The 22,197-nt window shown below is 38.9% G+C and overlaps 1 protein-coding gene across 8 annotated transcripts in view; it reads left to right on the forward strand.

Moving 5' to 3' along the window:
• pard3ab (par-3 family cell polarity regulator alpha, b) overlaps nt 1-22,197 on the forward strand; it is a 151,361-nt gene that overhangs the window by 114,596 nt on the left and 14,568 nt on the right. For 6 of the 8 annotated variants that reach the window (XM_015051500.1, XM_015051495.1, XM_015051494.1 and 3 more), the window contains 2 exons: nt 13,932-14,055; nt 21,239-21,381. In XM_015051500.1, coding sequence (XP_014906986.1) covers nt 13,932-14,055; nt 21,239-21,381 — 267 coding nt within the window. Of the gene's footprint in view, nt 1-13,931; nt 14,056-14,152; nt 14,700-21,238; nt 21,382-22,197 lie in introns of those variants that run through there. The other 2 variants (XM_015051498.1, XM_015051499.1) reach the window with 2 other exon arrangements.

Below are 22,197 nucleotides of genomic sequence, written 5' to 3' on the forward strand. Positions count from 1 at the left end.
CCCCAGCCAAGCCCACCCCCATTACCTAGCAACCCCATCCAACCCCACCCTGTTACCTAGCAACCCCAGCCAAGCCAGCCCCATTACCTAGCAACCCCAGCCAACCCCACCCTGTTACCTAGCAACCCCAGCCAACCCCACCCCCATTACCTAGCAACCCCAGCCAAGCCCACCCTGTTACCTAGCAACCCCAGCCAGCCCCATTACCTAGCAACCCCAGCCAACCCCACCCTGTTACCTAGCAACCCCAGCCAAGCCCACCCCCATTACCTAGCAACCCCAGCCAAGCCCACCCTGTTACCTAGCAGCCCCAGCCAAGCCCACCCCCGTTACCTAGCAACCCCAGCCAAGCCCACCCTGTTACCTAGCAGCCCCAGCCAAGCCCACCCCCGTTACCTAGCAACCCCAGCCAAACCCAGCCCAGTTACCTAGCAATCCAATCTTACCTGTGTGTATATAAAGACCCCTACTGCCACAAAAATGGAAATATTAGTAATAATAATTAATTTACCTCAAGTGTGACTAAGACTCATTTCGTTTGGTTAAATCATCCATCCAAACTGTTTTCATAGTCTTAAAATCAATTATTTATCTGTTTTTGTTGTCAGATTTATTGATTTGTTTCTCAAATTGACCTCTAGTGAACTCTGTCTCGAAATACCAGAGGCAATGTTTAGTTTTAGGCATCTAGTTTTCATTTCTGTGCTAAAAGCTCAACTTCTTGTGCTCCTCATATTTCCAGACTGTAGAGCTTACAAAACAGTAGTGCAACTTTTTCTTGCTCAATATCTCATTTGCTTTGGTCGTCCAGAAAACATGTCCTCTAAAAGCTGCTGTGTATTAAATATTTCATGAGGCCGTTGTGTAGAGTCCCAGGCCTTAATGAATGCTTGCTGAACCAACGCTGCACTTTAGCTACATTCCCATGAGCAATGTCTTGGAAAACAAATATTTTCCTGTTTGCAGCTAATGCACGATACATGGTATGACTCGGTTACAAAAGCCTGATTTGACTTTTTTATGTCTTTCTTTAAGGCAGAGGTTCCCAAACTGTGGGGCGCGCCCCCTAGGGGGGGCGCCGTGTCATTGCAGGGGGGGCGCAGGAAGCCATCAGGATGAAAAAAAAAACATGAACACTGTATGCGCTGGGTTTTTACCTTAGAATGGCCAACTCTCTGTTATTCCTATGTCAATTTGATACAGTAGAGGCTTCCACACTTCCCATATTTGTGGCCTTTGTCACTTTTATCAGCAGTTAAAACTGTTTAATCTGTTGTTAACATGTTGTAACCTGTTTTTCCGAGCCGCCTTTAAACGCAACATGAGCGCTACGGCGCTCGCGCTGGGTTTCCACCTGTGAAGGAGACCTGCTGCTGCTGTGCGGAGCTACGTAGGTTTGTGTTAGAATCACGGCAGCAAACCAGCAAGCAAAGAACTTTTCACAGTTTTTCCCTCCAAACTAACCGACTGAGTTGAGTAAAGCTGCTGGATGCAGGTAATGTTAACTAAAGATGACTAGCTAATATCAATACAGAACCTTAAGCTTAACAAGTACCTTATCAGCTACCGATGTTGGTGTCTATTTTCAGCTACGTACATTCATTTTGCCCCCAAAAAAGTCGATGCCCCCCCGTCGTTTCAACCAGACAGCCATTTGTAATCCATAGGGGGGGTCGCAGAAAATATTTGGAAACCACTGGGGGGGCGCAGAAGAAAAAGTTTGGGAACCACTGCTTTAAGGGGACGTGTATATAGTTTCGGTCAGAAGTTCACATCTCATATTCATGGGTATACCAGAGTAATTTAGGGCTATTAATGATTCATTTGAACCACTTTTTTCCTGTATAGAATAATTATGCAAAAAAAAACTATAAAAAAAATGGCTGCACAAGTTTGACTTTGCAGTGGAGCTTTAGGGTCACAATTTTATATACATGATCAAACATAACCATAAATATCTTAGGAAATATTGCTCAAAGCTCTGAAATATATTTAAACTCGACCGGGCCAAGGCCTGTTTGCTTCTCGTTAGTAATTGAGTCTGTGGCAACATTATTGGGTTGGCAGCATTCACTGGATTGACCAAAGCCAGCATACCACACTAGTATTAAGTGATGTTAGCTTGTGCTCCTAGCTACGTGCCAAACTGCTAACAAGAAATGGAGACTAGTATATACTATACCCAGGTAGCTAACTTAATATATTCCACTAATATTGACAAAATCTCTGTGATGGCGGGGTAAAGGCAGATTGACGTTGGCTAGCTAGCTTACCTTTCTTAGTGCTTCCCTTCTAAGTGATGCTAAAAGTTTGACGTATCCACACCAATTTTGAAAACAAAGCGCTGCAGAATTTAAGTTGATGTATTTGATTCAGTAAGTTTATTTTTGGATTCTTTGTGTTGTTACGGTACTTTCTTGAACATCGATATTCCCGACTAAGTGCAAAGCGATTGAGACTTGCGATAGATCACATGACGTCCAATCCAGTAAAAGGCTTATTATTATTCTGTATAATTTTAATGTCACTTTAAGTTTGGAGGTGCTGCCTCCAAAAAATACCCATTATTTCATAAATATCAAAATATTGCATATTTCATGCATAATAAAAGAAGTTAAATGTCAGAAAACGTGACGTAGTGATGATATGGATTGTTAAAGGGCGTATTAAAATGGGTTTCCATTTGCATTGAGGTTCTGCCAAACTCCAGTCTGTCTGAGCAGCCTCGCTGCCATCTAGGACGCACATTACAGTGGCAATCATGCAGCACACGCTCAATCTTTTTCTCTCAAAATTGCCTGCTGTCACAAGATGCTTCTAGTCTCATTTACCTCCCTCGCTGCCCTGAAACAGAGGTAAAAGGACCCCCTGCCTCTTGATGATAATGGATCCTAATTTGACTTGGATTATGATTTATCAGATGCTGCGCGCACTTCCGTTGGAAGTATTATGCAGCTCTCTGAAAATGGGAACCATTACAAGTAGGGATCCATCCGTCACCCAGAAGTCATCAAGAGAGAGAGATGGACCAGGACGGCTGCCCCAGAAATTAGACTGCTCCAGTTTGATTTCCTTCTGGTCCCCCGGTGTTGCCGCCCCTTCATTCTCCTGCAGCTCTCCGCCTGGCTTAATGTGTCTGTTGGATCAGGAGATAAGCATCAGTCAAACCTTTGCTTGCTAATTCATCGCTCGAGTTGCGCTCCTCACACTTAGCCATTTTCCTCACCTTTTTTCCCTTATGAAGGTTCATTGTGCCGCCGTGGAAAAGAGGGGTTCTTTTGAGCTTCTGCAGCGTTGCATAATTCATGCTTTAATGCATTTATGGATAAATATAATAAGTTGGGTTCCTTGAATGCCCAATATCCAACCAATATCTTCAGTTTTATTGGCTGCTTATGCAGTCTCTCCCATTCTTCTAGTGTACGCTTTTCCTTCTGAATGCTCTTTTATTATCCGTCATTCACAAACCCATGAAGTTTTACAGCAGTTTATCTTCATTCATGTTGAGGTGCAGAGAAGGAAACATCTTTTTCACCTCCAGCACAGTCTTTAGGTTGACATGAGGCACATTCACATGGTTATCAGTAGAACTGAACAATAAATCAGTAACAATATTGGGATAAACACATGATCAATACGTGTGGTGGATTATTCAATTCATAAACACAAAAACAAACGATGCTCCACCTATAATTTCACTATGTTTTAGTTAGTTTTATAAACACAAGCTACAGTCTCAGCTGCAGTTAGTCCCCATTAATTACTGATCTTATTTCAGATAACGAAAATGTTTTCTCAGTTTCAGTTTTCATTTTATGTTGTTTGATTCAGTTACCAAGTGGTGCGTCTGTGCCTTACCAGAGGCATTAACTCGTGTAATTTAATAAATCTGAATCTTGGTCCATGCTGGTTCCATCTTCTACATCTTGTTTATTGTACCCTGGCATGATGTCAACATTTGATTAAATTACACTTAATTCATCCCAAACCAGTACATGTAAACACACCTAATTCACATTTTTCTTTTTTTCGGGGGGAATTTTCAAAAATATGTTTAAAATGTGCATTTCAGCGGCAAAAGCAAAATATGATTTAGGTTCTTCTGGTTATACGTTCATTTGGACAAACATAAAAACTCTAATTGAATAAAACTTAATCTAAAACTTCAGAAAGAGTTAAAACATTGACAAATAATCCAAAGAATTTGTTGATCACGTCTCAGTTGACTTTAAATGTTGCACCAAATCCAGAGCAAAACCCTGGTACCTCATTAAAACTGAGGGGCAGAGCAGCCAAAACTTTTACTCAAGAATATAAATATTTCAACAAATTGTTGCTAAAGTAAAAGTTATAAAGTATTTGGTAAATACAAGAAGTTGACTCAAGAACTGAGTAACTGATCAAATTATCAGTCATTTAATATTTAAAAATTACATCACCAGATGTAATTGATGATTACATCTGTTTAAATTTAACTTCATTTAATATGAAGTTAAATTTACATATTTAACTTCATATTTAAATACCATTTAAATATGAAGTTAAATGGAAATGTTGGTTTTAGGGGGCAAAATGATAATAATTCACCTAAGTAACAAAAAAAAAAAAAAAAATAAGAATAAAAAATTAGTTTTTTCCTGTAAAAAAAAAAGTTATGAAACTTTAACAAAAACTGCAGGTTTGTGTTTCTGTGTCTGGTGAATTTTTGATTAAAACTTTTCTTTTTCATTCAAATCCTGAAGTTTTACTCCAGAGCAGCGATACTTACAAATAAAATTACTCAAGTAAAAGTAGAAAGTACAGCTTAGTAAAAATACTCCTAAAAGTAAATTTTTCAAAATAAAAAACTCTCCCCAAGTAAATGTAGTTGAGTAAAAGTTCCTACCAACTGTGGAAACAAGGCATCTGTTTCACCATAATGCAGAGAGATTTTATCTGCCCGGCTCGTGTAAATGTGGTTTCTCACCCAGACCAAACTTTATTCATGAGTCTGAAAACGCCTGCCCTTGTTATCAGTGTTTAGTTTAGCTGAGACCTCATAAAAATTAAAAAGATCAAGTTGGACTCTAATGCCTGGCTAATCCAGTGCTGATAAGACGGCGCTCGCCCCGCTGGGCTGGAAATCCTCTCCTCTCTCTCGCACACTTTCATCTCGCTCTCTCAAACTCCGGCAGTAATTTGCACAAACTGTGGGGGAAAACACGGCTCTCGTGGGCAGCGGCGGGTCGAAACTAGTTTTCACTTCTCTGCAGAGTTGTAAAAGCACCACTACAAGTTAATGGCCTGTGAGGGCCTATTTTATGGCCATGTTGACACAGAAGAGGAATAATTAAGGGGAAGCGGTGAAGCCATCAACTTCAGACGACCCTCTCACCGAAGCACAGTCGCCTGGTTACAGTTTTCACAGGTGACTGAATGCGCTGAATCACGCCGATCGACCATGAGAGGCGTTAGCTATGACTGGTGGGATCATAACCGCTGATGTATTACAATAAGAGACTAATCTGTCGGTTCAGCTCTGTCAGAAACGTTTGGTTTGATGGATTCTTCAACCAGGGAACTGTGGAGATCTCAGAGGAAAAAAGTTAGGAGAACAGGCCTCCCTGTTTTGGGTTTTCCTGACATCAGCTGATGCTGATGCTGCGTTTCCATGGCAATAAACTCCTGGTTTCACCATAAGAGCTGGGAATGTATACACACACAAAAAAATTTAACTCTCACAACCGTTTAAAACTTAATCTACAAACAACTCTAGTTTTAGAAAATGATAAAACAAATGCAACGTTTTAGTTACTCAACATTTAAAACTTATTTAATCAACAAGGCAGTTCAAAGTGCTGAATGCTGCTTCTGCATGAGAAAATCAAGTTGGTGTTCATCATCATCATACATTAAATAAAATACAATAAGTAACCCTGAACAAACTACAGAGCAATGGTTCCCAATGAGCAGTTAACAGCGGTTAATGGTTAAATTAAACACGGCTAAATCGTGCAGCTTTAATTCTGATAGCCGTTAAAAACATACACAGAACATGGCAAAATTACACATGAAGTGTCTAAAACATCTTAAAATGTAACACTTTAAAGACGAGACAGAGCTGATTCTAATAATAATGATAATAATAATAATTATAGACGCCACAGAACAGCAACGGGAAAAGGGGGAGGAGCTGACGGTTACCGGTTGCCACGGTAACCACCAACTGCCGAGAGCAAGCAGTAAACGTCAGGCGAAAATAACTTTGACTAAATAAAATGAATTGGAAGTTTAAACAAAGCAATTTTATTTTATGGTCTATTTAAATTTTTATCAAGCACACTTTCTGGATCTTAATGGGTTCTTTTCAAAAACCATAGTATTCTTTCTAGAGCTAACTTCCATGTTGCATTCCACTACTAAAAGTTTCTTTTTAAAAAGGTGAGAAGACATTAAATTTTCCTTAAATCTTTGTACATGTTTTAATGAATGCAATAGAAATCTGAGATGCCCCATGTAGCCCAGGAAACTTCCTGTGTTTTCTATGAGCAGGGCAGTGTTACAGATAGCAGGAAGGAAGTCCCATGTTGTTATTTCGTAAGTGAACACGGCCCATGACAGCGAGCCTGTAATTGGGCCGTGAATTAACAGGAGGCATATCGCTGCACACCTCACCATTATTGCCTTCAGCTTGAAATGGAAGAGCAGCTTCCCATCTCGTTTTAAATGTCTGTGAGTGAGAGCGCACATTAATAACAGATTGTGTTACCATCGCTGATATCTCTGACCAGCAGCGCCCCCGGAAAAATGGAAGTGTCCTATAAAATTTAAAACCAATTAAACTCGATCGGTTCCGTCGAAGTGTTGACGCCTTGGTGAAGCCATTGGATGCACACAGTTCAACTGTAAACCTGGCGAAATATGTCTTTGAATCTGTTACTGGTGTATGAAAAACCATATCTGAAATAAACAAATGACACTTAGCCTGGAGGGGGAGCAAATGAAGCCTGGTGGCCCGCCAGGCTGGAGTAGCATCGGGTCTTAGCGGTTGGAGGAAGTCTTTTTTCTTTGGTAAAAGACGAGGAGCAATTTCTCTCACTTGCGCTAAACTTTCGAGTTTGTTTTGGTTGAATTTACCCAGAATCCCCTGCGCTTTAGTCCGCTTCGTGCTTTTGGAGCTGCCTCCAGTCCGTTTGGCTTTCACATATGAATTAGAACCGCACCAGAGTTCACTTCAACCGAACCGACACCAGGGTTTGATTCCACACTCACACCTCCCAGAATGAATTGAACTTTCAAGGCAAACGAACTAGAGTTTGATTGAAGTGGACTAAGCAGGGTTAGTGTGAATGCATCCTTTGTCTTATTTTTGGACAGAGAGGAGGAGTTACGTGCCCGTTTAGACTGTGTGGATCCACTGCTTGGTTGATCAGAACCTTCTAAGAATTAGTTGCTTAATGTTTATTCAGACCACCCAGTGTTGCTCCACCTCCCCTACAGTCGACATCTTTACTCACAATCATAAAGAAATCAGTTTTCAGCTTTGCGTCTTATTGAGAGCCGTGAAGACAGATTGGTTCTGATCCAACTCTTCAGGTTTCCCGTCAAAACAAGCCTCTCCACAAGTCCTGCTCATCTGTTGGCTTCCCTCTGCATACCAACAGATTTGATTGTGCATTTTGCCGACCCGATCCGTCTCACTTAGCGCGCTGACACAATGGGGCGAGTGGCGCTGGTTTGATAATGAGCTGCTAAGTGTGGCGATACTGTATCGATCTCCGTCTAATTGCCATGTTCCTTTGGGTCATTTGGGTTTCATCGGTGCTTCAGGGTTAAGCCCATGTAATCCACAGCAAAGACAACAAGAAGCTAAGTGGCTCAGAAATGGCAGCATGTTGGATCTTTCAATCTCTCCAAAGAATCTGGAATATTAACAAATCCTTTAGTTGTTGTGTATCAAGCAGATACACAACAACTCAAACCTCTGAGCAACATCAACAAATTTAAATAAGTTTTTAATTCATTGTATTTGTTGTTTTGTCATCAATACAAAAGCCAAATTAAATTTATGAGTCAGCCAAAGTACACTAGAGTAACCTTTAACTGTTTAGTAATTTAATTAGATTTTCAGAATCGGCACCGCTGCTGTGCGGTCGTATAGATACAGGTTGATGTAGATCCGTGTCTCATCTGCATGAAGGTATCGTCGGGTCTCTGATGGACTGAAGACATGACTAAACCCACTTGTCTAGTTGTCTAATTTATTTAAACATGTTGCAGAATTATACTGGTCGGATAAATGGCCCGGGCCACAATGAGCAAAACATGCCAAAGAAAAGCTCTGGAAAGCCTTGAGAATTATCCATGATGTATTGGTTTACTAGCATAGAAATATTCCTTCTAGAACTAGATACCATATTATTAAAACTTACACTTATTTAGATGTAATTTGATGTGATTAAATGCTTCTCAAAGCTGTAGTATGTAACTTTTATTTTAAAAATTTCTTTAAGGTATTTGATACTGTCACCATGTTACAGTTTGAGACAGATAATCTAGTACAAGATCCGCCTCCTCCATTTCCACAACTCCCAACCAAAATCAACCAATCAGAGCAAGGAGGCGGGTCTTAGTGATGTCAATCACTCCTAAATGTGCTAACAACTTACCGCTACAGGAAAACAATTTATCCACCGTCATCTGTGGCCATGCTAACTAGCCTTAGCAGTCATGCCAAGCTATGCTAGCTGCAGTGCAGCTAGGAGGAAGTGGGGAATTAGCAGCGCAACATGGAGGGTGATTGACAGCATTAAGCCCTGCCTTCTGGCTCTGATTGGTTGTTTCCAGCTAGTAGTGGGACAAAAAGCAGAGGAGCTTGATTTTTATTTTTTTTTCACACATTATCGGCCTCATACTGTCACAGGTTGACAAATACAAATATTTTTTATAGACGTTACATACTGCAGCTTTAAATCTTAGCTGTCTGTAAAAACAACTGTAAAAATCTTAGTTTTACAGGAAAACCATTTATCTGCCGTCATCAGTGGAGATGCTAACTAGCCTTAGCTTTGTCTGTCACATTCTGTCACGACATGGTGACAATAGAAAAAACTGAATTTTTTTATAAAGCAGCTTTAAATGAAAGGAAAACACACCAATGTGGGCCAGCAGTATCCAGGTTAGTGAAGAAAACTCCCAACAGCTCGAATATGAAGCGCTAGCTGCTAGCATCGGTTAGCGAGGGCATCAGTCTCCCTCCTGGCTGTCTGCGAGCCTCCGATCAATAGACCCAGATTATCATCTTCAGCATCTCGGCTCATTCCTCACTGCAGCTGAAGGCTCCACCGGCTGCTCGCTCTTTGTCAGAGGATGTTCACCCATCTGATAAGATTTACTGAACCAAACGCCGCAGCTGGACGCACATTCACGACCCGGTCCGGCTTCCTCCCGCCCCCATCTCTTCATCAGGGAATGTTTATTTAACAGAGCTAGTCGGTACAACAGTCACGGAGTCCCATGACTACCCATGGCTAATTAAATCTTTAATTAAGATGGCGGTTTTTAATTAAAAAGTTTATTATTTTGAAGTGGGGATTATTGGCGAATGAATTAGCTTGGGCTATCGCTGAATACAATCCATGCATTATGATTGAGATGGGATTTTATGTTGTTTGTTCATGCAAAGGAGGAGGGAAAAAATGAAACGAGGAAGAGTTTAGAGTGAATGTGAAGCTGCTGGGCAGTCGGTGTTCAGCCCTCCGGAGATCCACCGGAGTCGTCTTGGAGTGGGAGCGTTGGTTTTTAATCTGGAGGATCAGGCCGGCTCTGTGATTTAGCGCACGGCGAACCGCGGACGCCTTTCGTCTCCAACTGGCCGGCTTTGATTGGTATCAGTGTCAGGGGGTTTTAAAGCGACGACACAGATCCGATAAATCCTGTTAGATTGCTTCCTCGTCTATGACCAACAAAACTCCGAAAAGCTGCTATTAGTGTCGGATCTTTCTCACTAAAGTTTGTTTTCCACCAAGACGTGTCCGATTTTAACTTTTTGTGAAATATGGAGGTTTTATTGATCTGAGATCAAAGTAGGACAGATTTACAGAAATCACATGTTCTTTTCAAACAACTTTTACTGGAGCTTTTTATCTTTTCCTGAAAATTACCTTATATCTGCGTATTTTTAAATAAAAGTTAGCTGTTAATCTCACAGATTTCTTCCTATTTTTGCAGTTTTTTGTCAGTTAAATGTTTCAGATCTTCAAAGTTAAAACAAACTGACTCAGCAACAATTGTTCTTGATTTTTTTTGTATAAAAAATAGACACTGCAGCTTTAAAGTGTAACTAACCTCTCTGTAAAACTGAAGCTGTAATTAAACTTGTTAATGTCGTCCTGTTGGCTAGTGAGTCTCCTGCTTCCCTCTGCCAGAAAACTTTATTCCTTTCTTATTTCTCGTTCAGCAGAGTGAGGAATTATGAGCCGAACTCCACGATAAACACCACAGTGTTTCGGTTAGTTCATTTGTTCCTCCCGGTCTCTGTTTGGAAACTCATTATTAGAGCCAAACAATATTTCACTACGTCAAAATAATTAATTGCATCAAGATCTGCTGCTTGCCTCGTCTTCAGGTTGTAGAAAAGTTAATTGGAGCGGCTCCGTTTGCTTTTAATGATCACTAATTTACCGGATTATTCACACTTTTCAGCATTTTACAGGAGAGGATTAGGGCCAGTAAAAAAATAAGGAATCCTGAGTTTAATCTCAGAATTTCAACTTTTTCTCTCTGAATTTTTACTTTTATCTCAGAATTCTGACTTTGATTTTTCCAAATTTTTATTTCAATTTCAGAATTCTAACTTCTTTCTCAGAATTATGAGTTTAATCTCAGAATTGTGACTTTTGATCTCGGCACATTGAATTTTTTTTTCAATGGTCTTCCGTAGCCTTTTCATAGAAACGACCCAGAACCCTTTCAGTTTGGAGGAAGAGAAAAGCGTTTTATTCTCGTTTTAGCCTCTTTAAATCCCGGCGCTTCACGCTGCGTTGGATCTCGGCTCTGCAGCGAAGCGTCGGCTCGCGGTCAGCAGCATTTCATCTCCTCAAAGCTCTTCCTTCCTCCTCCGGACACGGCCGACCGCAGCTCAGGCCTCGCCGTGCGACCTTTCACCCCTGCGCCGTAGCAGACACAAACTGAGTCGTTTGCTGACCTTCCAGCCGGCTCTCTGGGGTTTTCGGTTGCCGCTGCTCTGCAGCACTTTGTCAGGACGGGAAACGTCCAACCCGTCTGGACGCTTCGGGTCGGGAGGTAGTGAAGATTACGGGCTGAGAGGCGGCCATCTTTCATCTAACAGACGTCACACTTGCATCCAGACAAATTGCTGCACCTTTTCTGTCTCCGACGGTCTCAGTCTGTTTGCATGTCCGTCGCTCTGACCCGTCCGGTTGGACCCGTTGGGTCGGCAGCGCTCTGCGGACATGACCGGGTCCCACCTCTGGTTTCTGCCTTCCTGCTGCCTCTATTCGTTTTATGAGCAATGACATTACCTTAGATAGTAACTAGTTACATTTACTTTGAAAAAAATATTCTGGGTGTTTTTATTACGCTGAACTTTTTACTTTGAATTTGAAATTGACTTGAGAAATTGAACATTTCTGGATTTTCTTCCCACTGAATGAAAACCAAACATGTTTTAACCAGAAATTCACCAAATCAGACACAAACCTTCAGTTTCTGTTCAAGTTTCATTCGTTTTTAATTAAAAGAAACTGATTTGGAAACATTTTGTCTGATTTTACGTTTTTTTATTGGTATGAATTATTGTCATTTTCATTCTTAAAATGCCAAAGTTTCCACTTGACCTTATATTCTGGTCCATCTGCTGATGTAATTTTTAAATATTACATTTTTATTTATTTTCCATTTATTTTTCTCCCAGTTGAACAAATTAAAGTTGTTTTTACAAGTTTATCTGTGTATTTAAGTTTGCTGCAATGGTGCAGAGTTGACAGATATAATTGTAATTCAGTACGTTTGTGTTTCAAAGATATATATATTTTAAGTCAATCAGCTGTTTTTCTGTCGGATCGACTGAATCTACAGCTCAAATATACAATTTGGAAGTGAAAAAAGTTTATTTTCTTTCTAAAATGCGTTTCAACTAATAATCATCTTTCCAAGATGTTGTGATGTTTTATTCTGTTAAAATTACTGATTTTGTGGCACCTTTTCCAAAAAATTGTAGTCAGCTACACATTTTTTAAGCTTTTTTTTTTCACAAAAAAGTTTAAATCACTGCAAATCTTCTTTAAAATATTTGGAAATTAATATTATCACAACATCTTTAAATAAATGTTAATATTCCTGGCAATGACTAACCAGCATTATGATCTCCTAAACAGGAAGTTAAAGGCCGACATACTGATGTCCTGAATTCATTCAGTCTTTGGAGTTTTTTCTTTCTCGGAAACGTCCCCTGGTGTCCATTAGCGACCTTTGACCTGTAAAGTTTTCCCTTCAAGCCGAATCCCTGGGAAAGAGATGCAGACTCGACCTTAAGAGTTTCGGAGACGTTTCCCAGGAATTTCCTGGCAGCGGTTAGGAAGTTAAAAAGTCGACGTGTGACTCCGATTCGCTGTTTTTATTCACACATCCTGGCACTTTGCTTCATTCACGGCCAGAGAGAAACAGGAAAACCTGGTAATTTACTCAAAACAACGAGGTGTGAGCTGAAATATGATGATAAAATAAACATGTCGGTCCAAATCCTCATGTCTACAAGCAGGTGGAAAAGTTGGAAATGTTTATTTTAGTGCAGAAAACATTAAAATAACATTATAATGTTGATAAAGAGCAGAATAAAAAGTATAACACTTATTTTAGCATCTTTAAAATTTGATTAAATTAACTTACTGGAAAACATTGCTGGTAAGACTTTTTAGTTTTGCAATTTATCATAAAATTACTAATTTATTCTCTGAATATTCAGCTTTGTCCTCTTTAATTTATTCTGGTATTTATGTTCTTGTTTTATTAGGACTTTTAATTCTCGCATTATTACACCGTTATTCTTATATTATTACTTTATTCTGTAATTATGACTTTATTTTTCATATTACAATTATGACTTTATTCTTTTAATATTATTAATATAATCTCAAATTAAGAGACATCTTCCTCTGGCCTTAATCCTCCATCGTAGTTCACTGACTAAACTAAGGAAAATTTACGGGTTTTTTTTATTTTTTATTATTTAATATTTTGGTTAAATATCTTTTATTATTTCACATGCAGCTGATTATTTTACCATGACTCTCAGATCAAGACCAGTTCATTTGTAGTAATTAGTGCATTAATAGTAATCAATGCAGGAAAGGTGAAGCATGAATGAGTTTCTCTTGCTGGGACAGGCGATGGAAGGCTGACTTTGTAACTGTCTTTATGTGTCCCAAAAGGCTCAGGCAACTGTATGCTGTATTTTCTTAGAATAAGTGTAAAAAGAGAACAAAACTGGGTTTTATATGAATTTATGAAAGTAGATTTTCTGCTGTTTGTCTGCGTTTCAGCATCTCTTCTGTTCCAAACATGAATTTGTTCTTGGTAGCAGGAGGAAGTGGCCCTGATGGCAGCGCCGTTTGAAGTGGGCACCGCGGGCCTGCAGCGAAGCGTTCGGTGTTCACCACCAGTCTTTGTTCATTGTTCTGAATAATACATCAGAGGTGCATTAGTTTGATTCATACTGCTGCTGGCTCTCAGCTCTGCCCTCACTTATCATATCCTCTCTGGGTTGAGTCTGCCGCCGCCTTGCCAATGTCAACAGCGCATGTGATCAATCGGCGGGCAAAGCGCGCCGGACTTTAAACAACTCCATCCTGCGGCGCTGATAGAACCGGGTCACTCGCACACAATGGCCCCTCTCACGCTCATTCATCTCTCTCTTCTTCTTCTCCTGTTAGCAACCGGCTAACTCCCAGCAACCACGACCGGATACAGCGGCTGCGGCAGGAGTTCCAGCAGGCCCAGAACGTTCCCGACGACCGGGACGATCGCAGGCGGACCTACAGCTTCGAGCAGTCCTGGGTGAGTGTCTGATCCGATCCACGTCGAGAGAGAAAGGGACGGAAACTGACCCGTACCGGTGGTGATCCCGTATCACTAACCCCACTACCACCAGCAGAGAACCAGACTTCAGGAGCGGCGCTAACCTCCACGGAGCTAATTCATTAACCGACTGCATGCCGGAGTCCATCACTAACCCCGACCCGCTCCACTCATCCGTCGTCCATTTTTTGTGTCCGTCAGTCATCCGCACAGACCTCGCCCACAACATCACAGACTGCTGGGTTGTTTTTAAACTTTTATCGGTGCCTTTTTTACACCTCAAACAGGATCCTGTGATTTTTAAGACTTGTGTTTAAATCGGCGCCTCGTTGGCCGAGAAGAGACAAGGGATGATTAGTTTGTGTGAAGCAACGAAGGGAAATCCTGAAGCGAACAAATCGCAGCGCCTCTTTTTCTTTTTTTTTTAAGGTGATGAAATGACTTGTCATATTTTTACCTATTTATTTCAGATCTCTGCTTCCTCACATTGCAACTGAAGAACAAACTGCTAAAACACACAATCTTATCAAGTATTTCTAGGAAAAATATCTTAGTAACTTTTACAAAGTTATATAAACTTGATTTAAGTGAATAATTATTGAATGCAGATGCAAAAAGTTTCATTTGACACAGTTTCATTTTTTTCACCTAAAAGAAAATGTGCCAATTGAAGTAGTACTTTTTTTAATCACTCACTTAAAACATGATTATATATTTAGCTGAAAAGTTACTTTTAAGGTAGTTTTGTCTTATTTCAAGTGTTCTAATATATTTGCACTAGAAATGCCATGTCAAGGTTTTGTGTTTTTGTTGGTTTCACATTATTTTCAGCAGCCAATCAGAACACTCAGCTGAAGATTAGATTTTAATACTTTGATTACAGTACGGATTACCACCCATACTTTCCTGGATTGTTCTAAAAAGGGAGCCGGTAAGTTTTAGAAGATATGAAGTTACTTCTAACATAGCGGCCTTGAGCTTTGCGTAGCCTGTAAGGTTCAGGAAATTAACTTATTTAAAGGTAAATAAAGTTGAAACAATTGGAAGTAAATACGTTCTATAAATTATTGATTAAAGTTCCAGAAAGTCCAAGGTTACAGATTACTGCATAATACAGCTGTATAAAGTTCTAGAAAGTACCCTATAAGTTGTAAAGGTTCGTCTTTAAGTTCTAGAAAGTATCAGAAAAGCCCCTGGTGCCCAAAAAAAAAACCTTTCTGTTTTGGGGAAATTAGCCTGAAAGATCTAGAAAGCAACTTTTAAGTCATTGAAAATATTAACTTGCACGTAATTTCATTAGTTATCCAAAAGTACTTTGTTGGTTTTATTGAAAGTACTCTGTAAATTACCAAAAGTAACTCATTTCCTGTGTGTGCCCTTTATGAACTTATAAATCCCCTCAGAAAAAGCCTGAGACCCAAAAACAGCCTGATGGTTTCAGTAAAATAAGTTCTAGAAAGTACCTGTGATCTCCAGGTTTTAGGAAAGTAACCAGGATGCTTGTATCAGTAACCTAAAGATCTATCTTGAAGTTCCAGAAAGTATCAGGTTGCAAGTTGCTTCATAAAAAATCTTGGTACCCAAAAACAACCTGGAAAAAGTAACTAGTAAGTTCTAGAAAGTATCACTTCACGCCTCACTAGACAGCCTGGTCCTCAAATGAAACATGTAAAATGATAAAAACAGCCTGTAACTCTCTGTAGGTTCTAGAAAGTAACCTGTTCAGCTGTTTTCCTGTTTTTAGCTGCTTCTCATTGAAATGAGTCAGTTTGCACGTTTTATATCTTTGCTGTACAATCGGATTAATCGACGTTCAGGGTGAAAAGGGTGGCACTAATCTCTGAAAAAGGTGTGTTGCACTTTGTGTCCTTCACAAGAACTCGCATGAAAACACTCCTGGGGATTTTGTTTTGTGCGTTTTGCTCCTGTATTTGTGGGATTCCCGCTGTGGCTTTGCAGCGCGTCTCGTTTCGGAAACGTTGAGACCTGCTGGATTTCACCCGGGCTGTTTTGCGCTCTGGTGTTGTGTAGTGTTACGTATCTTCTTGGCAGTGTTAACCTGAGGCCCGCTGTGGACGCATTCCAGCGCAGGACTGTGTGGGAAACGAGGCCGCAGGTCATCCGAGCTTTTGTCCGGAAACAACCGAGCGTGCTCTAAATTAAAATCTAGAATGTTAAACCTCACTTCCCTGCACTATTGTTATCCTGTTCATTTTCCCATGAAGACTCATTATTAGTTTTCCCACAAGAGCACCTTAAATATTTTACTTTTTTACCATAAATAAAACATGAACTATGTGAATATTAAAGCTTGTTTAATCCAAAAATAAAACTGGAAACCAGATTTCTGTTTCCCTCTAATGCTCTTTTCTTGTCCCTTTTGCTTCCAACCGGGTCGCCCGTAATAACTGCCTGTTATTGGACCGGGCCCTGGTCGTGCCAGGCGCCACATGGAAAACTTTGAAATTCAATTACCTCTCCAGGTGCACGCGTTGGATTCTGTTGCTTCATGCGAGTGATGAGGCTGAACGCCTCCAGTGACGGTTTGATTGAACTGTGTGAAGTTTGGACTCGTTAAAATACAAACGATGAAAACAAATGAAGATTTGGAAGCAGGGCACCGACTGCAGGCCGTAAAAACAGAGAGGATTTCTGTGAACCTACGGTTTCCTGCCAAAAATTAAATAAATTTACAAATTAAACGAGTCATTCCATTCATAAAATCACAGATGTGTTATTTGGCTCCTTCAAACTAAATTAAATAAATGTAAAAGAATACGTAAAAATGTAAATACATTTTTAAAACCTAAAATTTTAATAAAATGTTAGTAAATCACAGGTGGATATTCTGTTTGTCTCCTTCAGCCAAGATTAAGTAAATGAATGTATAGATAAATATAATTGAATAAAAATTGAAGAAAATAATTTTAAAACGTTTTGTTTTGTATATAACAAATATATAAATAAGATTAAATAAAAAAATTAAATCATTAAAAAAAAGTCGAACTGTTTTCCAATCTTTTTATTCCAAATATAAAATCACATCTCATTTGGTTTCTTCAAGCCAAGATTAGAGAGTTAAATATAAAAATTTAAAATATGTAAAAAAGAAAAAAAAATATTTTCAAATCTTAGCATTTTGCATATTTTCTGATTTTTTTTTTTTTAAGTCAAACAATTTTGGCTTCTAGGAGACAAAATAGATTAAATAAATATTTTAATAAGTTTAAAAATAATAGTTTTTAATATCATTTTTATTTTATTTTTTCCAGTCATAAAACCAGAGGTAGAAATGTTATTTGTCTCCATCAAACCTCCTCTGAGATCCGTCCGTCCGTCCGCTGACTTATTGTCCAATATCAGAACAAGCCGACTGCAATCAGCCGCCTCCTCTGGGTCCCTTCTGTTGTTTGGCTGAGCACCAGAGGATTGTGGGTAACGTGGTCTAATTCCATCACAGATGAGTGATGGGCGCTTTATGGCGGCCATTAAACCTCAGAGTTTAGAGGAGGCAAAACATTTTCATCTGTAGCGTTTATCAGTTTTTATTGATCCTGATCAAACATTCAGTTAAAACTGGGGTGTCCAAAGTGAGGCGCGGGGGCCTTCGGTGGCCCTTCAGGTTATTTTGTTTGGCCCCTGAGCAGAAGTCAAGAAAAATTTGGCCAACAAAGTAGAAAATAATCGATAAAATCATTTTTGGGTTTTAGATCTTTAATAATTTACAGATTTAATAAAAATCTGTTTATAATTACATGACGGTGTGGTGGAACCACAATAAGAAAATAAAAAATAATAAATTATGAGAATAAAGTTGAAATAATGCGAGAATAACGTCAAAGGAATGAATATAACAAATACAATAAAAATTAAAGTGAGGGTTTTACTTAGAATAAAGTAATATTTTATTAAGAATAAGTCATAATGAAGATGACATCATGACTTTATTCCCTTATGAGTTTATTCATGAAATGTTCAGACTTTATTCTTGTAATTTCATTTTTGTATGGTCCTAATACTCTTGTATAATTACTGAGTAGATAAAAAATATAAAGAAAATCCCGATAAACTAATTCTTGTAACTTCAGTTTAATAAATTTTAATCAGTTGTTTCAGTTTCCAAAAAGTTAGTACACCTCTGTTTCAAAGCTCCTCTGCAGAAATGTTTCCTCCATGTGAAACCGTGGGTCTTCCCTCCAGACCCGGGAAGATGAACGGGACGTTTACGGTCCTCCGGCGCCGTCAGGGAGCCGATTGGACCCGGATTGGTTCGGTTGTACAGGGGAGTCTCTTTAGCGCTCGTAATCGTTTTATGGCCCTTTGCACCGGCTGATGTCTGCGCCGCTCCCATAAAAAGTAATTGTATCAGCTTTGTGTGGCGGCTAATCGGCAGGCAGCCGCTAACGAGCATCGGAGGAGCTGCGGCGCGACGGCGGCTTGGGTTGCTGCTCGACTTTTACTGCAGGGACGTTTGGATGAAGAGGAACCTTCAGTCAGAGGGAGGAGTTTAGTTTCAGGAGCTTAAAGGTTTAATAATAACCTAATAACATACTTTATTAAATTGTTAAATTAATTTTTATTAAATTGAAATCTTTATTGTATAAATGATAAAAATGTATAAATCTTTATAAATTTTTATTTAAATTAAATAAAATTTTAATTTCTTGGTTTCCACTGATATTTCTGTACATCCAATAAAAAACAAAAAAAAATTCTCACTGTCTGAAGTTAAATCAGACCAAATTTCTCTTAGTCACCAAAATTATTTACATTTTTCAAATCCAACAAAACTTTTTGAGAACATTTTTTTCTTTTAGGGTTTCATTTTTCTTTGTAACTCACCATAAATTTGAACGTTTACATACAAATTGTCTTTCAAAGTGAATAATTTGGGTCAAACCTTTTGGTCTAATTTAACTTCAGACAGTGGGTAACCTGGTCTAATCGGACCATTCAAGTTGTAATTTTTACTCAAACAGTAGTTTAAATTTATCATTAAAGTCTCCAAATTCATTATATTCCAAGTTAATATTTATAAAATGTAGCTTAGGAAGCTAAAATACGAAGCAGCAGTGCTAGCTGACACATTATTGGCTGTTGTTTGAGAAGCAGCCAATCGAGGAGCAGCATTAATTTTGCTTGGTTCTGATTGGCTGGACGATGGAGCGAGAAGATTCCAGAAGAATTGTAAATATGAGCTTCTGCTGCTAGTGATGCATATTAAGGCTTATTTGCTGTTTGAACTATTTTAATAGGCAGTTATACTTTTTCAAAAGGTTTGAATTTAAATAAATAGAAATAAACTTTAAAAATTTAAATAAGATGTATAAAAACTGTGAATCTACTGCATTTCAATTATGATCATTTAAAAAAAAGTTTTAAATTAGTGTGCACTTTTTTCTTGTGGGTTGAATTAAAAATACATTTGGTGAAAATTATGTTGGTTATAACTTGTCAAAATGATGAGTATTTTATTTATTTGTGTTTTTTCTGTGTCTTGTCCAGCAGAGTGCCAGTCAAACTGGCTGAAGGTGAAACACAACTGGTTTACCTTCACCAGTGGAGCGTTACAGCTTCAGCTGTGATTTTCCACTTAATATAGATAAATATGAAAAATTTTACTAGAAGTTGCTTTGGGTTTATTTCAGATGTGGTAGCTGGTAAAGAAAGGTGTGGGAAGAGGCTGTTAATCTGCTTCTACACCTGCAAACCGAGAGAAAAAACCCAAACATACAGATTATAAAGTAAAAAGGCCTTTTTGGTGCAGACATTCATAAATCTGAGTTGTAAAAACAGAAATGTGGGCCGATGATTCGTCTGTGGGGCGTTTGACCCCAGAAAATGGCCGCCCGCCACAGTGTCTGTTTCATTAACACCGACTAACATCCATGTCATCACCATAACCTGTCTCTGAGCCTGCAGCATGGTCTTCCTCCCCTCCCCTCCTCTTCCTCCCATCTCACCTGCCTGCCTGTGTCTCACCTTCACTCCGAGGAGCGGCGAATCCCGCCGGCTGACCGGTGAGTTTCAGAGGCGTGTAAAGGTCCAGCGTTTAATCCCATCTTTTTCATCATGAAATCATTTTCTCGGTCCGACGACCTTCCGGCCGGATCAGAGGTCGACGGGAAGGTCGCCAGTTTTCCGTCACAAAGCCGTTAATCTGAAACCGTGTCATTGTTCCCGCCGTGTGCATGAGGCGACACGGCTCATGTTTTCCTACATAATGTCACCTTTCATCAACTTATAAGAACCTTCTGACAGGAACATTATCAAGGTTTTAAATTTATTTAAACATTCAAACATCTTAGAGTTAAAAATATATATATTAAAGATACAAAAAGTGCCTTTAAGCAGCTAACTTTTAATTTTTTACACGTTTCTGTATTTAAAATGCAGCTTTTATTGGTCTAATGTAATATTCCAATTTTTGATGTAATGTTTTCATTTCCTGTAATTAAACAAACATTATTTAATTGGTAGAAAATGATTATTTATTGACATAGTATGTCGTAAAACACTATATTGAACTAAAAAAATTAATATCCTAATAAATTATGACTGCATATAAATATTGATATATTAATTCTATTCAGTAAATTACAATATAATTAGAATATAATTTTAAAGGTTATTGGATTTTTTTTGAGGTTTAAGTTTTTATTTTTGATATCAATGATTCAGGCTTGAAGTGAATGAAAACTTAAAATTCAGTTTCTCTGAAATAAATAAAAGGATTTAAAGTCAAATTTTCTCTTTACAGTATTATGCACTAAATCCCAGCATGAGATGACAATATTTTTTCCTTCCACTAAATTTTGAACCCTTCTAATGCACATCAACTTTTAACTTTTTTTTTTTAAAATTGACGATTGGAAATGAAGTTATTTTTACTATTTTATTCACTTCTTGTTCCACCAGCGCATCAATAAAATATCAATACATTTAAAAATATGATTAGATGCAGTAAATATTTGCAGTTTGTTGATATAAATCATATTTTTTCCAGTAATTGGCTTCCTGAAGAGAGCCATTATTCTGTTTGTGGCTGAATGCTGCAGTCAAACCTATTTATTACCTAAAAATAAATATGTCTTTTAATCACGATCTTCATCTGTGTTGCAGCTCTGGGAAAAATGGTAAAATGTCGTTTTGTCCTCTGCAGTCCAGCGCCAGCAGCAACGGTCCGGGCGGGTACAGCCAGCCGGGTCGGCACTCGGTGTCGGTGGAGGTCCAGATGCAGAAGCAGCGGCAGGAGGAGAGGGACTCGTTCGCCCAGGCGCAGCGGCAGTACAGCTCTCTCCCTCGGTGAGACGTTAGCGTTAGCATTAGCATGCTCCAGGTTTATAATAGTTTGGGGTTTTTCATTGCAGTTTAAAACAAGCTGAATTAGACAAAAGAGTAAAGGTGTGTTTGTTTTTATTAGTTAATATTGCTTTGTTTTTATTAAAGTAGTAGTTTTAGTCTTTTCTTACTTTTGTTCATTTTTACGAGCATTTTGATCATTTTTACATCAATTGTGATGAATATTTAGCAAAAGTTACCATTTTCAAAACATTTATTCAGTTATTGTTGAACATTTTGTGGACTAGCATAAACGGCGCCATTAGCCGTACGGAGTGCCATAACGTACCGACAGCTAACGTAAAAAATAAATCTGTCACATCGGTTCGAAAGTCAAATCGATTCATAAACACAAAAACAAAGGATGTTCCCCATGAGAATGCTTTCTCATATTCAGTTGTCGTTATTTTGTTTGTTTTTGTTTTCTGTAATGACCTCGGTGCTTTATCCTCAGATAGCGGCTGATTGTTAGCATTAGCATTAAATAGCAGCAGAAATCGAGTCAGAACCGGTCGGTTCCAACCCCTCGTTCATGTTTACAGCTTTGGTTGGAAGAAACAGACCTGGTCTCAGACGGATCTTTTCCTTTTTCCATAATCTAATTCCGGTTGATCTGTCAGATCTGCCGGTTCCAGGAAGCGCTGACGTGCTTATTATTTACGGTTCTTCTGGGCCAGCTGGCGGGTCGCAGGCCCTAAGGGGCCCGCTTCCACTGGGACCAGGTACCTGTTTACCTGTCGACCACTTGGTCCGGATTTATTTTCTGTCTTTCATTGATAT

This window comes from Poecilia latipinna, unplaced genomic scaffold (assembly GCF_001443285.1).
Source record: "Poecilia latipinna isolate Pla-1442-1.1 unplaced genomic scaffold, P_latipinna-1.0 Scaffold1048, whole genome shotgun sequence".
Lineage (NCBI taxonomy): Eukaryota > Metazoa > Chordata > Actinopteri > Cyprinodontiformes > Poeciliidae > Poecilia > Poecilia latipinna.